Source organism: Photinus pyralis, unplaced genomic scaffold (genome assembly GCF_008802855.1).
Source record: "Photinus pyralis isolate 1611_PpyrPB1 unplaced genomic scaffold, Ppyr1.3 Ppyr1.4_LG5, whole genome shotgun sequence".
Classification (NCBI taxonomy): Eukaryota; Metazoa; Arthropoda; class Insecta; order Coleoptera; family Lampyridae; genus Photinus; species Photinus pyralis.
This window is the reverse complement of record NW_022170596.1, coordinates 45936189-45958904: the sequence shown is the minus strand read 5'-3', so window position 1 is coordinate 45958904 and position 22716 is coordinate 45936189. Positions and strand designations below refer to the sequence as shown.

Sequence of the window (22716 nt, the reverse complement as noted above, 5' to 3'; positions counted from 1 at the left end):
GTTTACAAACAATCGCAGTAATGAACCAATATGTCTGGTTTCCACCTTTTTTCCCAAAAATGATAAAAATTCACCAGATATTTGGACTTGCCTTTCTTATTTCTTAGACCAAAAATGTTGTTTCAGTGTGCGCACATTAGAAAATATCGGCAATGTCGTCAGTTTACTGTGTCGGTACCTCTTACTGATAAATCTAAGGATAAGGACCAGGATGACGAACAGCATGAATCGTCGTCTTCGTCATCTTCCGATAGTGATACAACGGATCAGGATGAAGACGGTAAGTCTCACTGACGAACACTAAAAGCATAGTGTAAGTTCTATTCTTACGCTATGCTAAAAGTAAAAAGACTGAGCATTTGCTTTACCACCATAAATATAACGGCGGTAACGGTATTTGTCTAAAAATCCTGCACGCTTTACTGCAGATATCTCTCCTAAATCGCAGAGCCTATTCAGAATCAGAAAGCCCCGAAAAGTAGCTACACACGGTATACTTGTTTCGCTTTTTAAAAGATAGTCTGGAATGAGCGATTAATGGTAACTGTGCAACAAATTGAAACATAGGTACTAGACGATATCTAGATTGTTATGTGTCAAATTTCATTATTGCATAATGATGAATTTTCAGTTTTGATTGTACCTAGTTTCAGAAAAAAATATGTGTAAAACTTGAGAAGAAAGTGTTTTTCAATTCTACCTCGTTCAATTGACACACTCGCTACGCTCATGTGTCAAACCATTTACTAATACCATTGAATTAGTCAATGGTCAAACTTCGAACTCCAGTTGAAAAACTTTCTTCTCTGGTTGTACAAAATAACTATTGATTTTTTCATTTTCGAGCGATTCAGGTAGTAGGCAATAATAGTTATTTATGCATCAAGGGCATTAAGGCGATATTTATGCCGAGGGCGACAGAGCCCGAGGGCCTCCGACCCGAGGGATTGTATGTCGCCCGAGGGTTAAATATTGAGTAATGCCTGAGGTGCATACAACATTTTATTTTTCATCGTTCCAAAGAATGCATTTCCAATATACAAATGTCATGACTCATGATTATTGTTTGCCCAACATTAAAGTGTTCCATACGAATCAATTGCATCTTTTTTATGACATAATATAACTCCGTCAATCAATTTGACAGGACATATGACAGATATAATTGACATATAATAGGCAAATGAAAAATAAAAGCAATTAGTAGACGCAAACGCATTTTTATTGTATTAAACAGTGTGAATATGAAAAGAAAAATGTCTTTTAGTTTGGAAAAAAGTAACCTATACCGTTAAAAATAATCTACGACACTCTGTATTATTGCTTACGCTTTAACAAAAATTAAAAGTGGCAAGTAACAAGCAAAATGAAGCTCCTAAGTACATCTTTCTTCGTAGTGCAGTTAACATTTAAACGGACCACTTCGTGAGGATGTAAAGCGCGTTGCATTTATATACGGTTGTCGCGCAAATGCGGTCTTAGATTTACTTCACTTGAAACCATAAGTTTTATGCATTATTAATTATTATTAATCCCATTATGCTGTTTGTATCCATTTCGTTAATCGTAGAAGATCGACGAGTTTTTCGAATTTAAAAAGGGGTCGAAAACGAGAGGAACAGAGAATGGAGTTAAGTTGTTTAGAGATTATATTTATTCCAATTATCTAACATCTTGAGCCTCTTATCGTTAGGCGAAATTGTGCGAAGGGACGCGTCGCTTGTTTTGAGCACCTTTTTTATTTCGTTTTTCTGGAACATGTACTTATGTGTTTTACATTACTGGCATTTTAGATTAAAAGTGGATTTCATATCAAGCTGCTCTTATGTGCCAACTGTCGAGATGAGTCCGACTTAGCCTTGTTAACCCGCTACTACTGAACTAACTAACCTTGTTTGCGTCTAATTTTCCCATTTGAAAATTACTCTGTTTCCTAAGCACAAAATCCTTCTTTGTATGCTGTTCTCCGCGTTTGTTTACGATTTTCCTTCGCACTACAATTTGTGTTTTACTACACCTAAGCGTTAACAATAGTGGTGTTGGAGCGTAAATATAGCAAAGCTTGGGTTGTTGGATTATGACGTGTTAATTTATGAAGTACTTAACAATCGATTAAAGAAGAGTATCTATTTATTCACTGCCCACTCTGTATTAAAACTGTAGGTAGTTGGGAAGATTTGACAAACTTATTGCCGTTTTCCATGAAACTATTGACGGTACGAATATGCCACTAAACGGTGTATTGCATACTTTTGTAGCCGTTTTGTTCCTCACCTCCCCAGATATTTCAAAAGAAAGATCCCTTTTTTAATTTAGCTTTTGATACTTTTCGCTCTGCCTTATGATAGCGTGTTGCTGCTCCGTTCCTTTTTAATATTGTTTCGTTGCTAGGAGCAGAGAAGCGGAAAACAGACAGAGAAAGTTTTCTTCTCGGCCTCCTTTCCACTTCTCTGCTTCGTTTGATTTCTATCTCTGTTGATTAGCCGTTTACATACAAGCAATTAAGAGTCTCAAACATCTGCCAAACAAACCCAAATGCGACGTATGTGATGTGGACCTCACAATCAGTCACATCTTCACCTCATGTAACATAGTACACTATCCAGCGTTCCCTACACCACATTCAAGGATCCGTTCGAGAAATATTAGGAGAGAAGTGCAAGTTCGAAAACGTTACAAACTATCTAAAATCTATCAATGTCATACACCAATTTACATTACAGAAACATATTAGCGCAAATAACCCTACGCGGTTGATGCGCGAATAGAATTTAAAAAAAAATTCGAGATTATAGCGAACCAAAATTTACAGAGAATCTCACCTTATACGATAACGAACTTCTTCAAACATGTACGTACAGTGTGTCCTATTTTGGTTGAGACTGTAGTGTATCTCAGCTGTTTTTAAAGATAGAGACCTGCGGTATTCGCGACACCGGGGCACTTTTTTGTGAAATTTAATAAAATCAATTTAGCTACGTTTTGTTTCTGACATACAGGGTGAAAACGAAAAATTCACTATTTGTGATATCGTCTCATAAATTTACTATTGTTAATTTTAACTTTGACGGTCTCAAAGCGTATCTCATCGGACAACTTCGGACAAACTCGTTAAAACGAATTTGTAAACCCTGAAATTCACATATCCAGACGAGGTCCTTACAATTAGCAGTAAATGTATTGTATGGTCTAAGCGTAAAACTAAAGCAAATGCACGCATTATGATTTTAACGTTAACGTGTCATTATGATGTTCATATCGAACCTGTATCATTAATAACTATAATAGTGTGCTATAGATGAATCGTTCGGTTCGTGTAATCTTGGTGGGTTCAGAATTTCAATTGAGAGAGTTGAGAGAAATGGGAAAGAATGGAATTAAAGAGTTAAGTATCAGTGCACAACATTTAAATGTTATAATTATAAAGGTTGTTATTTTTCCACCGTGGGAAAGTAACTGTATAGCAAACGTAAATTTTTGTCAAGTTCAAGGATATTCAAATGAAGCTAGCGGTTACATAATCAGTAAAGAATCATGACGTTTATTGTATTTATTGAGACATCATAGCGTGTTGCCAAGACTAGAGAGACTAGCAGTTTCCGCGAACTTTGTACCGCTATCGCCTTTGTGAAATTTCGGACATACGCTCGGTTTCGGTGGTTGCGCCGCCTCAACTCGCATACCCGTCGAACTTCATATTGACTGTCAGGCAATGTTTTCTTGAATGGGACACGCTCGGTTTCGGCGGCTGCGCAGTTCTACCTGCAATATACTTTATGACCTATTCTCATATCTGCCAAATTTATAAACAAAATTTCATAAAAATCGATCGAGCTGTTTCGGAGGAGTGCGACTACAAACACCTTTACACGAGATCTTGATATATTAGGTTAGTAGATAGAAATGGTATAGTGTCGGGTATTCGATCTAAATTGTGTTACCTCTAAGATTTTCGTTTAAAATATTATTTTTAATTCGTACTTACTTTACGGCTAATGTATTAGCATAAAAAAAAATCTAAATAAGGTAAAGGTAATGTGCTTTTCCGTTTCCCATGATGTTTCCATACGGCATAATAGGCTCCCTAAGGGCGCAAAAAGTTGATGACCCCTATTTGGGCACATAACTTGACCATAAACTATCTGCAGTGCATGAATGGTCAAATTCGAAATGTTGTTACGTGACATAACTGACTTCCATAAAAAGCGGAATACCTATAAATAGTGGGGTGAGAGGAAGGCACAAAAATTGACAGTAGGAAGCCGGCATAAAGGCCGATTTATAAACTTTACGTTCGCGTCCGTCGTTGTAGAGCTTACTTCGGTTAAGGTATTTTTAGTTTACAGTTTGTTCATGAAAGGGACAAGAATTATTTCTGTGAAAGATTTATAATGAATGAGCATATATAAAAGACTTATAAAGGATATTAATACACTTCACACTAATTTGCGCGCCAAATGGGTACTCTTTTTCCATTGGTCAATATCTTCGGTGAACTACGAACTGCCAAGCTCGAACGCGGGCGACAAAGTTTATGTAAATCGCCCTTAAACATTATGACACTCTGCGTTCTACACTTGTCATATGGTCTATTGCAATTGATCGAGGCGTGCAAACTCCTTGAGAAATCTGTTCTTTGTTACCAAATGTCTTAAACTGCGTTCTTCGCGACTTGCGGTCACTTGGAGACCTCGATTTGAAATTTAAAGAGGGTATAAGTAAGCTTGTAAGTGTAAGTATGTAGATACTTTCAGTTCTAATTTCTAAAATGATATGATGCATTTTTATTTTTTGAAATTGCGAGAGGCAGAGGAATTCGTCAAAACTTTGTTATTTTAAATTTTATAAACGATAAATTTTGACGAGAGGGCTCTTTTCGCTGAAGAAGAAATTAGGAGGTAAACTGCGGATGTAAAGACCTTTAATAACTGCTATCATTTACTTATTCAACGCTGCTATACTAATTTCAAATGGGTATAAAATCCTTTCTAACTTAAAAAGGGGATTATTCTCTAAATTCTCCGGATTTTTAGATTCCAATTAATGTAGATACATTCGAGGATGTATTTATTAGATGCATCAGTGAATGAATAGTTATTTAAGCTACAAGGGATGTAAGTGGCGCATTAAGCTCCGAGGAAGTTATTATCCAAGGAAGTTAATAGCAACTACATTCCGTGTTGCTTATTACATTTTTCGCGCTAATGATTAAGGGAATCGCGGGAGATTATTGTGCAAATGTCAAATGTGACAGATGTCATTATTTTTCTCGGAATGTAAGTAATAAGATTGTAAAGTCTGCTCTCAATAAGCAACCAATACTGTAATGTAATTGGAGCCTTACACTTGATAGTTGTCATGTATATAACTTTTGGGAATTTCTTTTTTGAGAACTGAGCCGATTTGGCAAACGTTACGAAGTTTTTTTAACTTTATGCTGCTTATTTGAATTTCTGTCACGACTAGCAAGGAGACCTTGTGAGATTTTTAATATTGACTTCAATGCGTCGCTACTATTGTTGACCAGTACTAAAACAAAGAAATTCGTTCTAAATTAACATTTAGGTTTATTTTACAACATTACAAACTACAAAGATATATTTTGGAGCTTTTTTTAAAATAAGAACAATTATATATTTGATTTAGCGTCGAGTTTTTAGCGAGACGGTTATGCTTTCTCCCAGTCCTCAGAACGAAATTGAATCGACATTTCATTTATTGACAAACTATAATAAGCACAATAATACATAAACCTCTCACCAGGAAAGATTGCCGGTCACAGAACACTTGATCCCGGTCTACAATCTATGTTTTTCTAAAGATGTGAGCGATTTCCGGGATAGTATCGTGTTAATGTTGAACAAAAAAACTTTTCGTTCAACATTGGCACGATCCTATTCCGGAAGTCGCTCGCATCTTAAGAAAAACATACATTGTAGATCGACACAAGGCGTGCTCTGACCGGCAATCTTTCGAGGCGAGAGCGAGGGCGAGAGTTATAACTGAAATTTCCTACACCAAATATTTTTTATTACATTAAATAGGCACATACAGTTGCTTAAGTTCCCGCTATTTCGTAGTTCTCGAATTCGATTTCGTCCATTTTGTTCGAGTTCCTTCTGATCTGTTCGTAGTTATGATAATCGTAATTCGACTTCTTATTCGTTTTGCTAAACATAATGTTATTGTACGTCTTTTGCTCACCCAAGTTACTCCATTGTGTCAAATGTTTTTCGTCGCCTACCTCCTTCTCGCTTTCATCTTGTTCCCTGATGCACGAATTTTTTCTTTGATTTTCCCGATTTTTTTGGTCGATTAAATCTTTTTGTTTGTCGAAATACTTTTGCTTGTACTTCTCGAGGTTCTCCGTACCGACCAGTTCGATGCGACTGCTGCAGCTGTTCGATTTGAGCAATTTAAATTTCACGCCGTTATAAGCGTCTTTATTGTCGGGATGCGCGCATTTGCAATCCCTCTTAATTTCCTCCATGATTGCCTCCGTCATGACGTTCGGGTCGCGATTCCTCTCCATCACTTTACCTCCATAATACGTGACTGAAGTGCCGCACTCGCGTATTTTTTGCATGACGTCCTCGCTGACGTACTGCAACTCGCAGCACAGTTCCTCGTTATCGTTGCTCCCGGCGTCCGAAGAAGAATTAGTCGTGTTCGAGGAGTCCGTGATTGAGCAGTTGTCTTTGTCCGGATCACGATCAATGGTTTGATATTGCACGGTCTTCTTTGTCGGTTTGATGTCGTCTAGAGCTTGCGAGCTTTGAGATTTTTTTAGGCCATTTTCAAACAGTTGCCGGACGAGCTTTACGGTGTCGGGATTAGGTAGTTCGTCCTCGTTCATTTCTTTGTTTACTCTTATCGGATGATAAAAGAAACGGCGTCTTAAACTTGTGTCTTTTGTTTCGGTGTTTTGTGACTTATGTAGCATTTTTGTCAAAATCTTCGGGCCTTTCGTCGTTGGCGTCGCCTCGTGTTCAATTTTAGTTCGTATAGGTTCGATTATCACTATATTGTTATCGATCAGGAGCTCCTGAAAACTGTAATGCTGCAGATATTGCATCAGCCCGTCGAACTGTGACTCTTTCTGACAGTTGGCAAATATATTTTTTTGGAAGAGGTCCGATTTCATGACGCGATAGCGAACATGATCAAATTCTGTTTCAAATGCGTCACTGAGGGCTTTGACGGTTTGATGTTTCTCTTCGTTTTTTTCGATGATTTCCACTATGTTGGGATTAAGACTTTCGTACTGACTTCGATTTTCAAATATGTTAACCTTTTCTTTAATGGGCGAGGCTTTGCCAGAATTTTCGAAGAGTTGTTTAGCCACTCTTACTATACTTTCTTCTTTTTCCGCATCTTTCTCTTCTTTATTTTCAAACTGTTTGATAACGTCTTCCACTTTAGTTTGTACGTCGACTATCTTACATTTCGGAGACTCGCCTTTGGATTTATCCGTTTCGTTAATTTTTCCCCAGTAATTTCGCATGGTACCTAACTTCTTTTGGTACTCTTTATTAGACTCGACGTCCATTTCTGCAACTTCCGTGATGCGAGGCAGCTTAGTTTTCTCACTTTTAACGTCACCGATGTTTTCCTTGTGTTTCTTGTATTTTGTTCGTCCCAATCGTTTAACCGATTGTTGCTTGTTCACTTCGACAACCTCCGGTTTCGACTGCTGTATACCGTTAAGTGTACTATTTAGATTCTTAACGGCGTCGATAAATTCCTCTTCTTTGTTTTCACTTTTGATAGACTTGGTCCTTTTCAACTTTGGTATCTTCGATATTTTAACTTCAAAATCTACAGGTATATTACTTTCGGCAGTTACGTCGAAATGTCGTCCAATGTTAACGATAAATCGATTGGAGTTGTCGCACTTTCGTAATTTTTTGTCGATCTTCTCACAGTATCTCAAATTTTTTCCGATAGATAAATCGGGAAGTGAATAGTATTGGTTCGTTTCTTCTTTTTTGATTCCTTCGAACGCTCGCGAAAATTTTCTTGAGAGGAAGTTCTGTAGTGGCTTTTTCGATCCCTTTTGAGATTCTATAAAGTCTTTTAAGTAGCTGTGGCTGTGCCTCGGAGGTTCTTTTACTTCGTCATCTACGTTAATGATAGTCTTGTAATCCTCCTCTTCACCTTTGACTTGCACGCAGGTTTTTAAAATTACGTTATCTTTATGCACTTCGACCACCGGTATTTCGTCGTAAATTGGATTTGTTTCGAAGCAAGAGTCGACAGAGATCGTTTTCGTTATATTCTCGTTGTTTAGGTTGATCTCATCGAAATTGAGATCGGATTGCGAGAAATCTGATATTTCTTCTTTAAATACTTCATCCAACTCTTCATAGATTTTCAAATCGGCCGAATCGTACAAGTTCGATTCTTCTCCAAACGCTATACTGCAATTTGGCAAACTTCTCGGTTTTCCTTCGTAGAAATTATTGAGATCGTGATCGAACGGTGTGTAATGCCGTATTGTACGTGGTTTGAAATATTTGTCATCAAAACTTTTACCAAACGATATGTTGTCGTGGTAAACAATTTCCGCCGAATCTTGGCGATAGAGGTTGTTTGTCGACTGAGATCTCTTCTCTTCTTTGAATGAATATTTATCGGACGACAAGTCAGTTAAAGAAATATCGCTATCGGGATAATAATTTGGTAGGCTTAGACCGAAATCTGAATCTATCGTTCGTGAATGTGGAAGTACGTAGTCTGATGATATACTGCTACATTTTCTCAATGTGTCTTTGGATTGGTAGATTTCGTGAATTCGATCTTTTGAACCGCACCTGTAAGTGAAACCTAAATTAATTATCGTAATGTTAGGAAATGGTTCTCGCCCACATCCTTTTTAATCTTAATTGGGATTATAATCGTGACGCTAATAGTTAATGAACTTTGGTTGTGTGCTATTTACGTACAGTCATTGCCAGAATTAATAATTCACTTTCACATCTTTGCAAATACATTAAACCAATACTTCCCGTTGTTTAACCCTGATACAGTTGAAGTTTCGAGAGCAACTAATTTTGTCAGTGACTGTATGTACTAAGTAATGATTCTATCCGTCCAACCTTTAAATAATATAAGGGTTGCGCTATAAATTCCAGAATAATAAAGTTCATACAAATACGTACCTTTCCTTGACACCGTGCTTATCAATAAGCTTTGCCCGCGGTATCAGTTGTTGTCGCCTTTGACGTTTGCCGGTGGCAAGATTAATGTCGTTGAATACTCCAGCTTCTCGAGAGATCGCTAAGCTGCGACTTCTTTGCAATGTGGATTGATCCGTTTCAAATTCCCCATGAGGATGCGTCGATACATTCTCTAAACTTCTCTTTAAAAATTTACTGTGAGATTTTTTACTGTATGTTTGCTCCAAAAGTCGATGTAAGACTTGGCGGGACTTCTCCGTGGAAAGGGTTACGTTATTCAAGCAGGAATCCCGTTCTTGTCTGCAACAAAAAAAGGCTTTTACTATTTTGAAGTGGGACTTTGGAAAAATTTCTTTTCATTTAACTGGAAATACGAATTCGAAGACCTTCATACTGTGTGATTGGAAAACTTTCACGCAATGGATTTTTAGTGTATGTGATCTGATGTTAACATACTTTCTATTCGTCATAGTGTGGATGCGCGTTTAGGTTGAGCGGCAGAGCTATTCAGTGGCGTGATCACGTGAGTCCAATTAAAAAACAACGAAAACTTTGTTAGTGCATTTTATTAATATTGAAAAAAATGTACCTACTATTGTTTGCGTTTTGCCCGTCCGTCCGTCTGTTCGGGCCCACTTCTGCCGTGTCTAACTACTTTTAAGCGAATGGTCCTAGAGTCTTGGAATTGTTTGCAATATTTTGTTGTCTTAAGGGGGGGGGCGCCCCACGAATTTTTATGCTGTTTTTGAAAATCAAACATTAATAACTTTTATTTGTTACTCAGTTGTAAACGTTGATGAACAAGACAAAACGCAAACGGGTAAACGTCATGTTTAAACGCTACTGACTTGTAAAACTGACAGCTGACCTGTAAAAATTTTACAAGACATTTCTTCAAGATCAATTTAAGAACTAATTATTTACGTTTACTATTGTTTACAGATGAGTAACAAATAAAATATTGTACATTATACGCCAGGGAATAGTTTTTACTGGCTCTAGGAGATGACAGGTCAACTTCTCCTATCGCCAGTAAAAACTCACTTACCTGGCTAATAATGTAAAATACTATTACATGAGACAACCAATTTGTCTCAAATTTCCAGTCTCATTGACAAAGCTAAATTACTTAATTCTAATTCTAGACTATTTCTTAAAAAAGCAGCGCACGAAAAGCAATTAAGTAAAGGTGCCGTGAATTTAGGGGCTTTGATCTTCGGTCACTCTTTTAAGATATTGTGAAACAATTTTCGCATACTTGACGGAAAGTGCGCCAAGATCGCCAATGGAAAATGCGCGAGACCCGATGCACAAAACAAAAGAAGGAATCCAAAGCAAACCAATTTTCAATTATGTATAAAAAATCAATGCGTGCTAGTTTTCCAATGAAACAGTAGGTATGAATTCTTTTTCAAGTCGTACCTATTTTGCCAGTAATAAAAAAATAATTTTAGATATGTAATGTGTTTTTAGAATATGGTGCAGAATACGAAACGTGAATAAAAAACATTTCAACATCCCATACATTAGAATCTTAATTTTTGCAAAATACCTTCGTGTTTGTCTCAAGATTAATAAGTTGAAATAGATTCATCTCAGTCTAAGCATCGCTTAGTCTACTTTTAATTTATCACTTGGTACAAAATCCCAAATTAAAATTTTATTTTTAACCAAAAGTTAGGAAAGTGAGCCAAACGCTCCAATGAAAATCAACGTGCATTTTCTAAAATAAAGTTTTGTCAACGAAACGACACTACGTTACGAAAGAGTATTTTACAATTTATAGATGTAAGCTTATAAGAAGTTTTTCACATTTATCCTGATACAAAATTGCCCATAAGAAATCTATTTGCTTTCACTTGTTATTCATTTTTCTTTTGAAATTTGTCGCTATACATTCATTTACAGTCCAATATCACGTTTAAATTTCTCCAGGTGGCGATATTTTGGCACTCCGATTGCCACCCCAAGAAGGCGTTTTAAGGAGGGAATTTGAAGATCGTCATTTAATAATGAAATTGAAATATGGGAGAGGCGGTGACGTCAGGCATATGTCAAAGTTTCAAGTTTCAATGCTGGATTAAATGTCAATTATTTCAACATTGAAATTGTACTATATTTTGAAGACACGATTAAACTGGAAAATGCATGTACAATTTCCATTTTTCATTCCTCTTTGAGATACAAAAATCGATACGTTAGAGAAGGGAAGAGGAGGGGCCGGTTATCATTTTTCTTTAATTACGCTAAATGCACCACTTTGATGTGCTCATTTTATTCGTGTCCTAAAGGAAATATCAAATCTCAGAAGCTGCTCATAAATACAAACTACAAATTCGCTTCTTTTTGGTTGCCAAAGTACAAAGCATTGTGAAAGGAATGTGCGAGTGACGACGGGCATGTGTTCCCACAACGTATGCAGGCACATGTTTCGGTAATGAAGATTAGTAGACTTTCCTAAAACGTGTATCTATCAATCCATTCCATTGCATGCCTTAAAAATGAAAGTAAAAAATTCCATAAAAATAGGTATACCAAGTGTCTGTTGTGCTGTATTGATACAGGGTGTAACATATAAGGACATATACAGGGTGTTACATGACCGTATGTAAAAAAATTGGGTGATTAGAGGGGATCAAGATAAGCACCGTTTCCAAATAAATCGAGGGTCCAACATGTTTCGTTTGGGAGCCACCCCCAAAGAAGTGGTGAAATTTGGATTTCTTCTTTAATTTTTTTCTCAGCAGGCATAAAAATTTTCAAAATTCCTACCACGAAAGGGCGCACCCAAAATTCCGATTTCGACGAAATTTGATATCTGGGGGTTTTTGAACATGAAAATCACGAATCTGAAATTAGCTTTTGAAAATTCGAAAAAAAGTTCCACTGCAATTCTTGGACGGACAACGAAAATGGAGAGAAATTTGTGGTAGGAAATTTTTTTTCAAAATCGGATAGCGCATACCCGAAAACCTATTCAAAGACGTGCCACCCATCTTTGTAACTCTTATGGTTGCTGAGAAAAAAATTAAAGAAGAAATCCAAATTTCACCCCTTCTTTGGGAGTGGCTTCCAAACGAAACACGTTGGACCCTCGGTTTATTGGGAAAAAGTGCTTAGGAAAAGAGAAGGAAAAATAACTTCATTTCCAAGTAAAATAATATGCGTTTATCAAGTGAAAGTCAAATAAGTTGTATAACCAACAGGAGGTTACCTAGTTTACATGTAGTCGTTGAATGAAAAACAATTTTTTTCAATGATGTAGTGGAATCGCAGTATTGCATCAATTAATTATTTACGTTTAGGACCAAATTATACCTGCATTTTAGGTGTATTGGTGTAAGCGTGTGTAACGGCTCGGCCATACAACTTCTCCTATCGCCAGTAAAAAGTAAAAACTCATTTATCTGGCTAATAATGTAAGGTACTATAACGATGATAATATACAAACGCAATGATGCCAATTTGTAAATTACATTTTGCGGTTCGTTTTAGTTTACACATTACATTACTATTCCTATTGACCCTATTGCACTTGCTTCAAATTGCTTACCTATTATCACTGACGCTCTTTCTTATTTCAGGTGAGTGAGCTAATTGTCCCCCGCAGCAAGTAGCTGTCCTGTAATAAAAAATGAGCAGTTAAGTAAGGTAAATTGATTATTTTTGTAATTACAAACGTTGTTAGTTAGACTAACGATGGATTATGTTATAGTGTCGTTGTCGTAAACAATTATCGGAAAAAAGGGTTAATGTTCTGCGAGGGGAAGAGCACTTCTAAATTATTATGACCGACTTAATTAGTCCGAAATCCCCCTAAATGGAATTTGAGATGGTTTTACTTCCAAGCGTATTCTCTGGAATGGAAACCAAAAATTAATGCCAGGTCTAGCACTACCCGTTCAATCTATTTACGTGTATATAAGAGGCTGCTTTAGTAATATATTGTATCCCTTCTGTATTTCTTCTATATTTATTTTTAAAATGACTCTTAGTGACTGACCACATCTGAAATCGTTCCCTTGCATTTACATTACCTACAGTAATATAATCAAATTAAGTGAAACAATACAGTCGAACATAAGGACAACTTTTATGGTTCTACAATCTACAGCTACAGCATCATTTTCAATTACATCAGAAATTAAATCTAATTAGAGAATTTGCAAATATGCATCACACGACCTGTCTTTAGGGGATGAAAGAGTTAAAGGCGAGGTGAAATTTGGTGTAATGCATTATGCAGATCTGATATGCTCCTGCATTTTCTGTAGATTTGTCGAAGATCTGTTCCAGTAGCCAGGTGCAAATGTTTGTTGATCTATTTTATAATTATTTGTCATCATTTAAATAACAGTAGGGTACTTTTATAAACTGTCATTGAAATCGCTGATGTTTAATTATGTATACTTTGCTTTTAGCACTAAGGTAGCATTCTAAAGAAGTTGGGAGAAAATTAAACCTGCTTTGCATAATTATCCTCACAATTTAGCTGCAATGGTAATACATACTGAATTAATGCGTTATCCTTTTCCACCAGCCGTAATATTTTGTTCAAACACTGACGCGATGTCACGAGTTTCAATCACGCGCCCCGCACAATTTTTTAATTAATTTAAAACAATCCTAATTAGGTAGGTACTTCCTTAACTATTTGCACTTGTTTTATCACCATCTGATCGCTGTCTCCGGCAAAATTATTCTGAATTTAAACAAAACGTAAACTTTTTGTCCTGGTAATAAACTTATGGAAAACAATTTTGTAACGGAAAGTGTTACGTTCACTGGGATGAAAAAGTTTTACTCAATATCACTTTCCATTGTATACCTGTGCAACTAATTACGCCACGTCTGTAAAGTACTGTAAGCTGTTCATTTCTAGCACATTTGCCCTAATTGTTTGTGTTTTTAATGTTTGGACGATCGTTATCATCGGTTACTGAGCCGTAACTTTATAAATGGGGTGATTTTTAATGGCACCTTTATATCGTTTTTCCGTATTTATTGATTGTGTCATTTTATTGGTGGCCTCTGTCGACACAAGAAATCGTTTCTCATTCTCACAATTTTAATTTTTTGTACGTAAGAGTAATCATACTTACGAGAAAAATGCTTTCATAGTGAAATTATTTATGAGAAAAAATATGCCACTAGGCGTATATTAATTACTATTTTGAAAAATAGCCATTAAATCACCTACTAACCAAAATTGATTAAAAGCGTAAATATTCAAACCATACTACATATAAATAATTAAATATACACAGGCTGTATCAAATTTTGTGTTAAGTACAGAAATCTCGCTTATTAGCATAGATAGAGAACCATAATCCTCTGTACATATGGGGAAAAATAACATAGTTGATGTTTTTGATTTTTGGCATCTCTTTATTTGAGGAGGTATTGAAAAACTTTCTTTAGAGAACTTTTTCTGTTCTTATAGATGGTGGAAAATGAATGTTCGTTATCATTAATATTTTATTTTGTAATATCGATAGGTACCAACTTTTGTTTTTCATATGGGAGCCATTTTAAAGTGTAGGATCATATAATAGAGAAAAAATCTTGATTTCAAAACATGTGTAATGACGGTGTATTCTATATACCTAACAACAAGGAAAGTAGCTAATTAAATGGGAGCTAATTGTTGACCTAAAACTTTAAAATGAACAGATTTAAATATTAATTTTTACTTCACTTTCTTTTATGTATTGAAATACGTATTTTGGTAATTATTAATTATTGTATATCAATTAACACTTTCGTACCTAATTATGAACCTATTTCGACCAAACTTCATTTACTTGTTTACATACACTTTTTTACAAAAATTTTAATTTCAATGTACTGCGACTTCGATGTTTTATAACATATTATTTCTCGTTGCAGTCTAGTTTTTTGACCTCAATTCAATTCTGCACCTATTAAATATTTTTATGGAAGAAGAAACACAAAATGACTAACAGGATGTGACCCTTTCCGGAAATCCTTTTGGCGAGACACGTTTGCGACGCATTTGCAAATGGGAAATGACCCTTCCACGATTTTTAAATTAAATAGTTCCTAATTTTTATGACAATACAAGATAATTAGCCTTTCATGTTATTATTATTATGTTATGCCTAGTCATAGACCAAATACAAGGCCTAGTATAATCTTGATTCCGTCCTCCTTCCATCATGTTTATTTTATCAAGGTTATGCAGTGTACACCTCGATGTACACCACCTATTTTGAACGCGATCGCATAACTGCCAAGGGGTCAAAGACTCTGACAAACGTCGAGGTTACAAATGTTTCACTGATAATCTAGATTCTAGGGCATCTGGGATGGTATATTCGCCAAAAAAAGATCAAATGATTGTTTCATTGTAATGGGAAGACGTTGCAAAGCTAATTAGCGAAAGCGGGAGCATGTGACATATCTGTCCTAGTATCCGTCGATATGGTTAAAATTTTAAACCGATGTCGGAAATGAAGTGTCGCGAAAGGTACGCTGCAAGCGAAAATGGAACGTCTGGACGGCATCTGTTCAAGAACGGTACACTACTAACCGGCGATTCCCTAACCGGCAATGACCAAACCGGCGACTACTAGCTGGCGCTATACCAAACCGGCGCTTGGTCAAACCGCCGATTGACGAACCGGTGCTGTGCCTTGGCGGCGCTCGGTCGACCGGCGCGTCACGTACCCAATTTTTGATTTGTCTTCCATGAAGGGTGAGGAATAAAGATCATTATTATTATTATTATTATTATTAAATCAATGTTTTTCACTTTTTCTCCTGGAGAGAGAAAAGCGCCTCGCGGGACAAAAAGTGACAATACACATACCTTTATACGTACGAGTAGGTACATTTAGTGTTGTGCACCAAATTTTATACTTATTATACCGTTTTCCATACCTTTTTGAATTTGGGAGGCAGTACATAGTTTCCTCATACCTTGTTCTTCAGAGTTTTCAACGATCACGCCGTCGTTTTGAACGCGAATCTTTGACTTAAACTGACATCACACTGACATTTACTATTTATACGGTCATAATTTGACATGACGAGGTATATTGATTCTACAATTAAACAAATTTTCTTATTTCGAATTTGAACTTTATCATTGAAATTGTTGTGTCTGATTACTGAAGTACAAAAAATAGCGTATATAGGTACCACAGGACTAAAGTACGTCCTAATCCCTCGAGTGCTTGTTGAGTTGTTGCGCTCAACGACGTTTCGAGCAACAATCCTCACCCTCCCGATTAAAACACACACTTTAGTCCATTGGTATACGATATACTGATTCGACAGTTTTTCTTCTACATGCTTCATTTTTTCTCTTTTGTTATGAATTTAACTTCGATGTCTTTCTGATTTACGTGCCACAAAATGTGCTGTAAATGTTTTAGGATCAATTTATAAAATTGCGTTATAGCCACATTTTCATGTATAATTGTGTTTGACCTTTTCAGAAAAGAAGTGCTTCGCGTGTACTTTAAATACACTCCACTATGTACCTACTGTTTATTATTATTTATGGAGCTTAACGTTTTTAATTAGAGCTGAACTACATTAAACTCAATTAAGAAATTTGTATCGGACGTGCTGTTTAACGATTCTTTCGGCTTCGCATTGCCAGCATCTTGATCAACCCAATTCATTTTGACAGATTCAGGTTTTGATCGATTAAAACCTACTTCTCACATCTCACCATGCAAATTTCGGTCTTAGTCCTCGCCGTTGGATGAGAATTATTAAATATAATAATAATTTATATACGGTATTATTGCGGCACTAGGCCAACAACTGTTAAATATTTGATTAAAACTAACGGTTTTTCTTCTGGTTGGCGAAACTCAGAGGGAGAACAACAATATCCTCATTTAATTAGCAATTTCACTATCATTGCCCCATTTTACGATAGGTATCCCAATTCTCACGTACATAAATATGAGCAAAATGAAAACAGAAATCTCTGGTCGCAAGAGAAAGTACGTGACGAGAGGGTGTAATAAAACGAGCTTATCCTTCATTTTTATAGCGCCTTTCGGGGATGGAACTTTTTGTGTTCTTATTATTGCACTTAACGCGATAATGAAAACGTCACTAACCTTTTCTTTTTCTGGCTTTGGATTTTGGAAATATCTTCTTCGACAAGCCGTAGTGCATCCTGTGCTTCATGTATAATATCCGTACTACCATTTGTGATCGAACTGTGCCCCGCGCCTATTTTTACACAGTTTATTAACGAAAGAATTTTAGGGTCTGTTTACACTTTAACACTTTGCGTTCACGAAAGTCGAGAAGTTTAGTGTGCGAGTTTTAATAACGTACTGGTCGTTGGTTACGATCTGAAATTACCCGACTAATTAATGTAATAACGTTTTCTTCCTATCCTTTCTGCTCCAAAGATTAAATGGAATAACGGAATCGAATAAGGCACAAAACCTTTTTTTTCATGCGAACTATAATATAAATACCGTTTCGAATTCGATTTTAGTCGTAGGTATCCCTCTTTAGTTTATAGGTGTGTAAACATTCTAACGGTAAAGGTCTTTTGTATATTGTTGGGTAGTAGTTATAATTGCATTTTCATTTTTTGTATTTCCATTTGTTGCGGCTGTCGCATTCCAAACTTCATTGATCATTATTTTGTTGGAAATAGGTAGGTACATGAGGCGTTTAGGTCTATCCATTGCGTAGTTATTGTTAACTAAGCGTTTAGTTTTAAATAGAAAAATTTAATTAATTGTCTCGTTATTTATGTATTTAATATGGTAGATATTTTATCGAATGTAAATCTCTAAACTAACATGTAATTATTGAAGTATAACGCTGCACGATTGTAAAATAGTACAGTAAAATCACCTTGTCGGAAACAATTGTGGTATACCTATTATTGAAACCATAGCAAAATCTATTAATTCGCTAAAATCAACCAGCTCAATGACAAAATTGTAAAAAAATAAAATTGGCCATTGACATTTTTTTTAATTGCTTGATCATTTTTTTACGTATCCTTGTAGAAGTCTTTAAGCACTTTTCTTCGGTTTACATTTTTAGTAGGGTTATATTACGAAATCTTTCAGAAGAACAAAGTGCGTTGAAAATGGAACCCGATTCTCGAAACTTGTCATTACGGGTAGGTACGTACCAGAAACCAAAAAAAAAGTGAATTTGGTCAATAAATAATTTCCTGCAATATCAAGGGACGTCATTTTGGGACACTGTAATCTATTCAACAAGCGATAACCGACCAGCTGAATGTCATGTCAGAATCCGAGTTTCAGAGCACTGCTATGACGAGTGAAAGAATGTTCTCCAACGTTGTGTGGCTTCCTAGGAATAGGTACTATTTTCAAAGACACTGTAGGTAATGAATTGCACCTATATCATTACTTAATGTGCACACCTCGTAGTAACACTCGTAACCAAGAGTATTCCGTAGGTCAAGGGTTATGCTTATGGAATAGGACAATCTTGTGTGGCATTCTCGCATTGCTTACCATGCGGCTTATAAGTAGACAAGGCTAATGGGTAAAATCCGTGTAATGGAAAAAATCTATTATTTTAACCCTTGTTTTCAATTATGTATTATGATTTCAATTACAAATTGTGTTGTCATCGTGTAGGTACCTATCTAATAAGGATGGCTTCACCTGACCAACTCTTTGTAATGCGCAATGAATCAATGATGGTATTTACCATAAATTCGTGTAGCTGGATAATTACCACAGATCAAATCGCTCACACACGTGTAATATGTAGGCCGGTAGTTTTTGCCTACTTAACAAGTCATTCGTACCGGTTAGTATCCTCACACTCATACCTACCTGTTTATCATTCCCTCTTATTATTTAATTTTGTTGGAGCGTGTAAAATATGGAATACATTTTCATCACGCGACGGAATCTACCACTATATGTTAGTAACCCCTGTATTATAACACCTGTTAGCTCAATCGATGGCGTATAAAGTGGCAGAAAGTTTACAAAATCTAACATTGCCCTTATGCAATCGTATTGTTTTGAAATCTTGTTCTTTTGGTATTCTTCGACAGTTTGCGCCAATATCTTTCGTTTATTGGTATCTATAAGATCAATAATTCCCGTATTGCAAATTTATTCACTTGAAAGAAAATAGAAACTACGGAATCTCGCAATATATTGATCACTTCCCTTTAACGAAAATATTAGTCTCACATCACTCAGTTGCGCCTTTTGCTGTAAATGGGCATCGATGCACATGCGAAGCTTTCCTATATTTTCCCATCGTAATTTTTAACAATTTTGGATTTGAAATCAATGAAATTCTTTCCAAATTTTCACCAGAAGACGTACTCGATGACACGCATATTAGTGTAAAGTAAAGTGCCGAATAAATTATTGGCTTAAACCTTTGTCCGGGCCTTTCGCCGAATACTTATTAAATAATAAATTTGAAACTACCTACTTTGAGTAATTTCCTGTAATCAAGAATACAGACTTGCTGACGTATGATAGTCAATCACTTTCCCAACCTCTCTTTCCTTGTCTAAGTTCCCAACTCTCTGCTCAATCACTATTCCTCATTATCACCTAATGCCTCTAATGGTAGCGTTTGTTACAGATGTCCTGGTGGAATTTTCACATGGTCTACCCCAAGTGACGGTACCTTTGCCCAGTAGAAAAGAGAAATGCAAATTTACGTTAAGGCCGATCTCGAACACAGTAGGCGATTTTTTAGAAATGTTAAAAAAAGAAGATAAAGGTATAGATAGGGCCGTCATTCACTCTCGGGACGGAACTAGAATAGCGTCTTCCAATACTATAGAGACACTTCTTCAAGATGATTTCAAGTTAATCATTAACGATACCAATTACAATGTTAAAACGCCCGAAAGTAGTAAAATTAAAAGGGACGAATTAAAAGAGTAAGTATAATGTCTAAATTTTAACTTTCTCTATTACTCAAATAACTTTCTTTAACGTTCCTATAATAGTGTCCGTAGATTACTATAACTGCGAATCAGATAGCTTTGACGAGGGTGAGTAGGTAAATACTTCGATGGAGGGCTTAGGTTTATAAGGAACCATATTTTAGGGACAGCGGGTGGGCGGGGGGCAGGGAAATGTATTTTTATTAGAGCAACAAACATCTCAAATAGTAATATCATACCAAAATAATCATATCATTTCAGATTCGATGATGTAAAAGTTCTAATATCGAAGTTGTACGAAGCGCTGCACGTTGAGGATTTCCACATACAGAAAGAAAATGATCTCCAGGTTCAATTAGAAGCTTTAAGGCAAGAAATCTTACCCTTAGAAGAGGTGGGTAACATTACGATTTTTTACCTGTTTATTTTCTTCTTTCATATTTTAATAACAAAATTAAGTATGCGCTTGCCGTTACTTTGGATTTTTTTTTCAATTTTCCGTCGAGATTATTCGAGAACGAACTTTTAATTAATTTCTTCCCGGTCGATGATGTTACGGTATTCCACAAACTGTTTTAAAATGACCTCTTTCTAGCCAAGTATTTAATTAGTATCTCTATAGCCAAGAATGAAAAGGGAGAAATTTGTGTACAGCGCACAGTGCAATAAAATGTCTCTAGTACAGTGAACACAACCTTTATTTTTTACATTACAAATAATCAATTTCCTTACGGTAATATTTACGTGTACCAAAAATGTAGTATGCACAAGAGAAAGATCTACTATTGTAGTTGTACAATACACCAGGATAATTAAATTGCAATAGTAACTAAATGCTATTAAAATGGGTATTGGGAAGAACGTTAATCAAATAAATAGTTATTATTTCCATTGATTTTCACTTAGTCTTTCATGTACCTAATCTCGTGAATATCATCTGAACTTGATTGGATTGATTTTCGCGTACCTACTTCTCAACAAGACGATTGGCATGCTTCCAGCGCGCCAATCTACTAACAATGAAATGTGACTGCGACAGGGAACTGTACATTTATCATCATAAACTTGGTTTTTCTTCCTCGTGGTTAGAAGAGCGATTGAAAAACGATTTAACGAGAGTTTCTAAAATACTGATAAATAATTAATCGCCGAAATTTTGGAAATCGCAAACCTAATTATTATTAAAAAATCTACCGCAAACTCACTCTTGACGTAGGTAATTCATCAATAATGTGGTTTGTACAAGAAGAAAAGGGATTACGTGCTGCAAGTCTGGTATTTTGTATACTTCGGATACAAATTCGTCTTCGATTATATGAAACAATTCGAGGACCGGCAGTCAGCCATCCAAACTATACCTATGTCCTGTACCATAGAGGAAAGTGTATCTATCCTCTATTTAACTTTTAACGTAATTCAAGAGAATAAGATAATTGATTTATTTATCTCATTTTAATGGACTTAATCTATTTCTGTAAGTATTTAATTGTGTTTCTTGTTTTAGCAAAGATTACAAATTGAAATGGTTGCAGAAAGAAAAAATAATTTATTGTCGTGGACAGGGTTAGGATTAATGTCTATTCAGTTTGGAATATTAGCACGACTAACGTGGTGGGAATATTCGTGGGATATTATGGAGCCTGTAACTTATTTTGTTACATATGGTACCGCGATGGCCGCCTACGCTTATTTTGTACTCACCAAAGAGGTATGCGCCGTCAAATCTTTTCATATTTGACCCATCTTGTTCTAGGAATACATACTGCAGGATGTGAAAAATCGCCAACATTTATTAACGTTGCATAAAAAATCTAAGAAACTTGGCTTAGACTTAGTAAGATACAATCAATTGAGAGACCAAATTAGTACTTTAGAATTAGAAATAATGCGATCGAAAAAAAAGTTACGCAAGAACCAACTACCTCGTAAAACATCGACTGATGTAAATACAAAAAAGGAGAAATCGAGCGAGTCATAAGAGTCACCTGAATTTTAGCTTAAGCATTTTGGTTTATGTCTCTATTACCTAAAGCATTCATTGTTAAAAGTTTTATTTCACAATGGAAATTTAGAAGCACGCATCCGTCCTGAAATATGTTTGGACTTAGAAATGCATGTTGGTTCTTGTTTTGTTTGATCGGAGTGTTTAGTAACTGAATATGCTCAATTGTTGTTTTTTCTTACATAGATCTATTTTTGCTATAGGTACCTACCTTCATTTCAATTTTCTTCGCATTTTTAACTACAATGTAAGATGCACACTTACTTATTTACTATTATACCTAACGCTTTTTCTAAATGCTATTGCATTCTTGCACATTTTGCTGTGATTTTATATTTCTAAAAAAATGCACATTTAATAATGAAGTAACACAATCATATTGTCTAGGTAGAGAAAGTTAAGCAAGCAATTTGAATTGCCTAAGTACTTGTTAATTGTTGATAAATGCACGTACTTTTTAAAAGGTGCCAATTTCATTAGGACTTTCTATTAACGTTATATACCTACCTACCAAACATTTATTTACAACTTCCTTTATTATGTACCTAACTACTTACTCATTAAATGTTCAACTAGTTCTACCTTGTTACATCTTCCAATTTTATATAAATACAAATCTTCTAAGA

The 22716-nt window shown here is 35.7% G+C and overlaps 2 protein-coding genes across 4 annotated transcripts; one reads left to right on the top strand and one right to left on the bottom strand.

Annotated features, from left to right (window-relative positions):
- The first annotated feature begins 147 nt into the window (after positions 1-147).
- LOC116171617 (calcium uniporter protein, mitochondrial) lies at positions 148-22716 on the top strand. Of its 3 annotated transcripts, XM_031488563.1 has the most exons (6): positions 148-280; positions 12764-12830; positions 19779-20082; positions 20350-20482; positions 21593-21796; positions 21842-22716. In XM_031488563.1, the coding sequence occupies exons 3-6, from the start codon at positions 19898-19900 to the stop codon at positions 22064-22066; spliced, it is 747 nt and encodes a 248-aa protein (XP_031344423.1). In that variant the 5' UTR covers positions 148-280; positions 12764-12830; positions 19779-19897; the 3' UTR covers positions 22067-22716. The 3 variants fall into 3 exon arrangements, with proteins under 3 accessions (XP_031344423.1, XP_031344422.1, XP_031344424.1); XM_031488562.1 differs by lacking the exons at positions 148-280; positions 12764-12830 and adding an exon at positions 18018-18316; XM_031488564.1 differs by lacking the exons at positions 148-280; positions 12764-12830 and adding an exon at positions 18096-18312.
- Positions 6009-18079, bottom strand: LOC116170769. Its single transcript, XM_031487271.1, has 5 exons — positions 18064-18079; positions 17282-17435; positions 12733-12801; positions 9162-9479; positions 6009-8813 (listed from the first exon to the last, which is right to left on the bottom strand). Exons 1-5 carry the CDS (start codon positions 18077-18079, stop codon positions 6059-6061), a joined length of 3312 nt encoding a protein of 1103 aa, XP_031343131.1. The 3' UTR covers positions 6009-6058.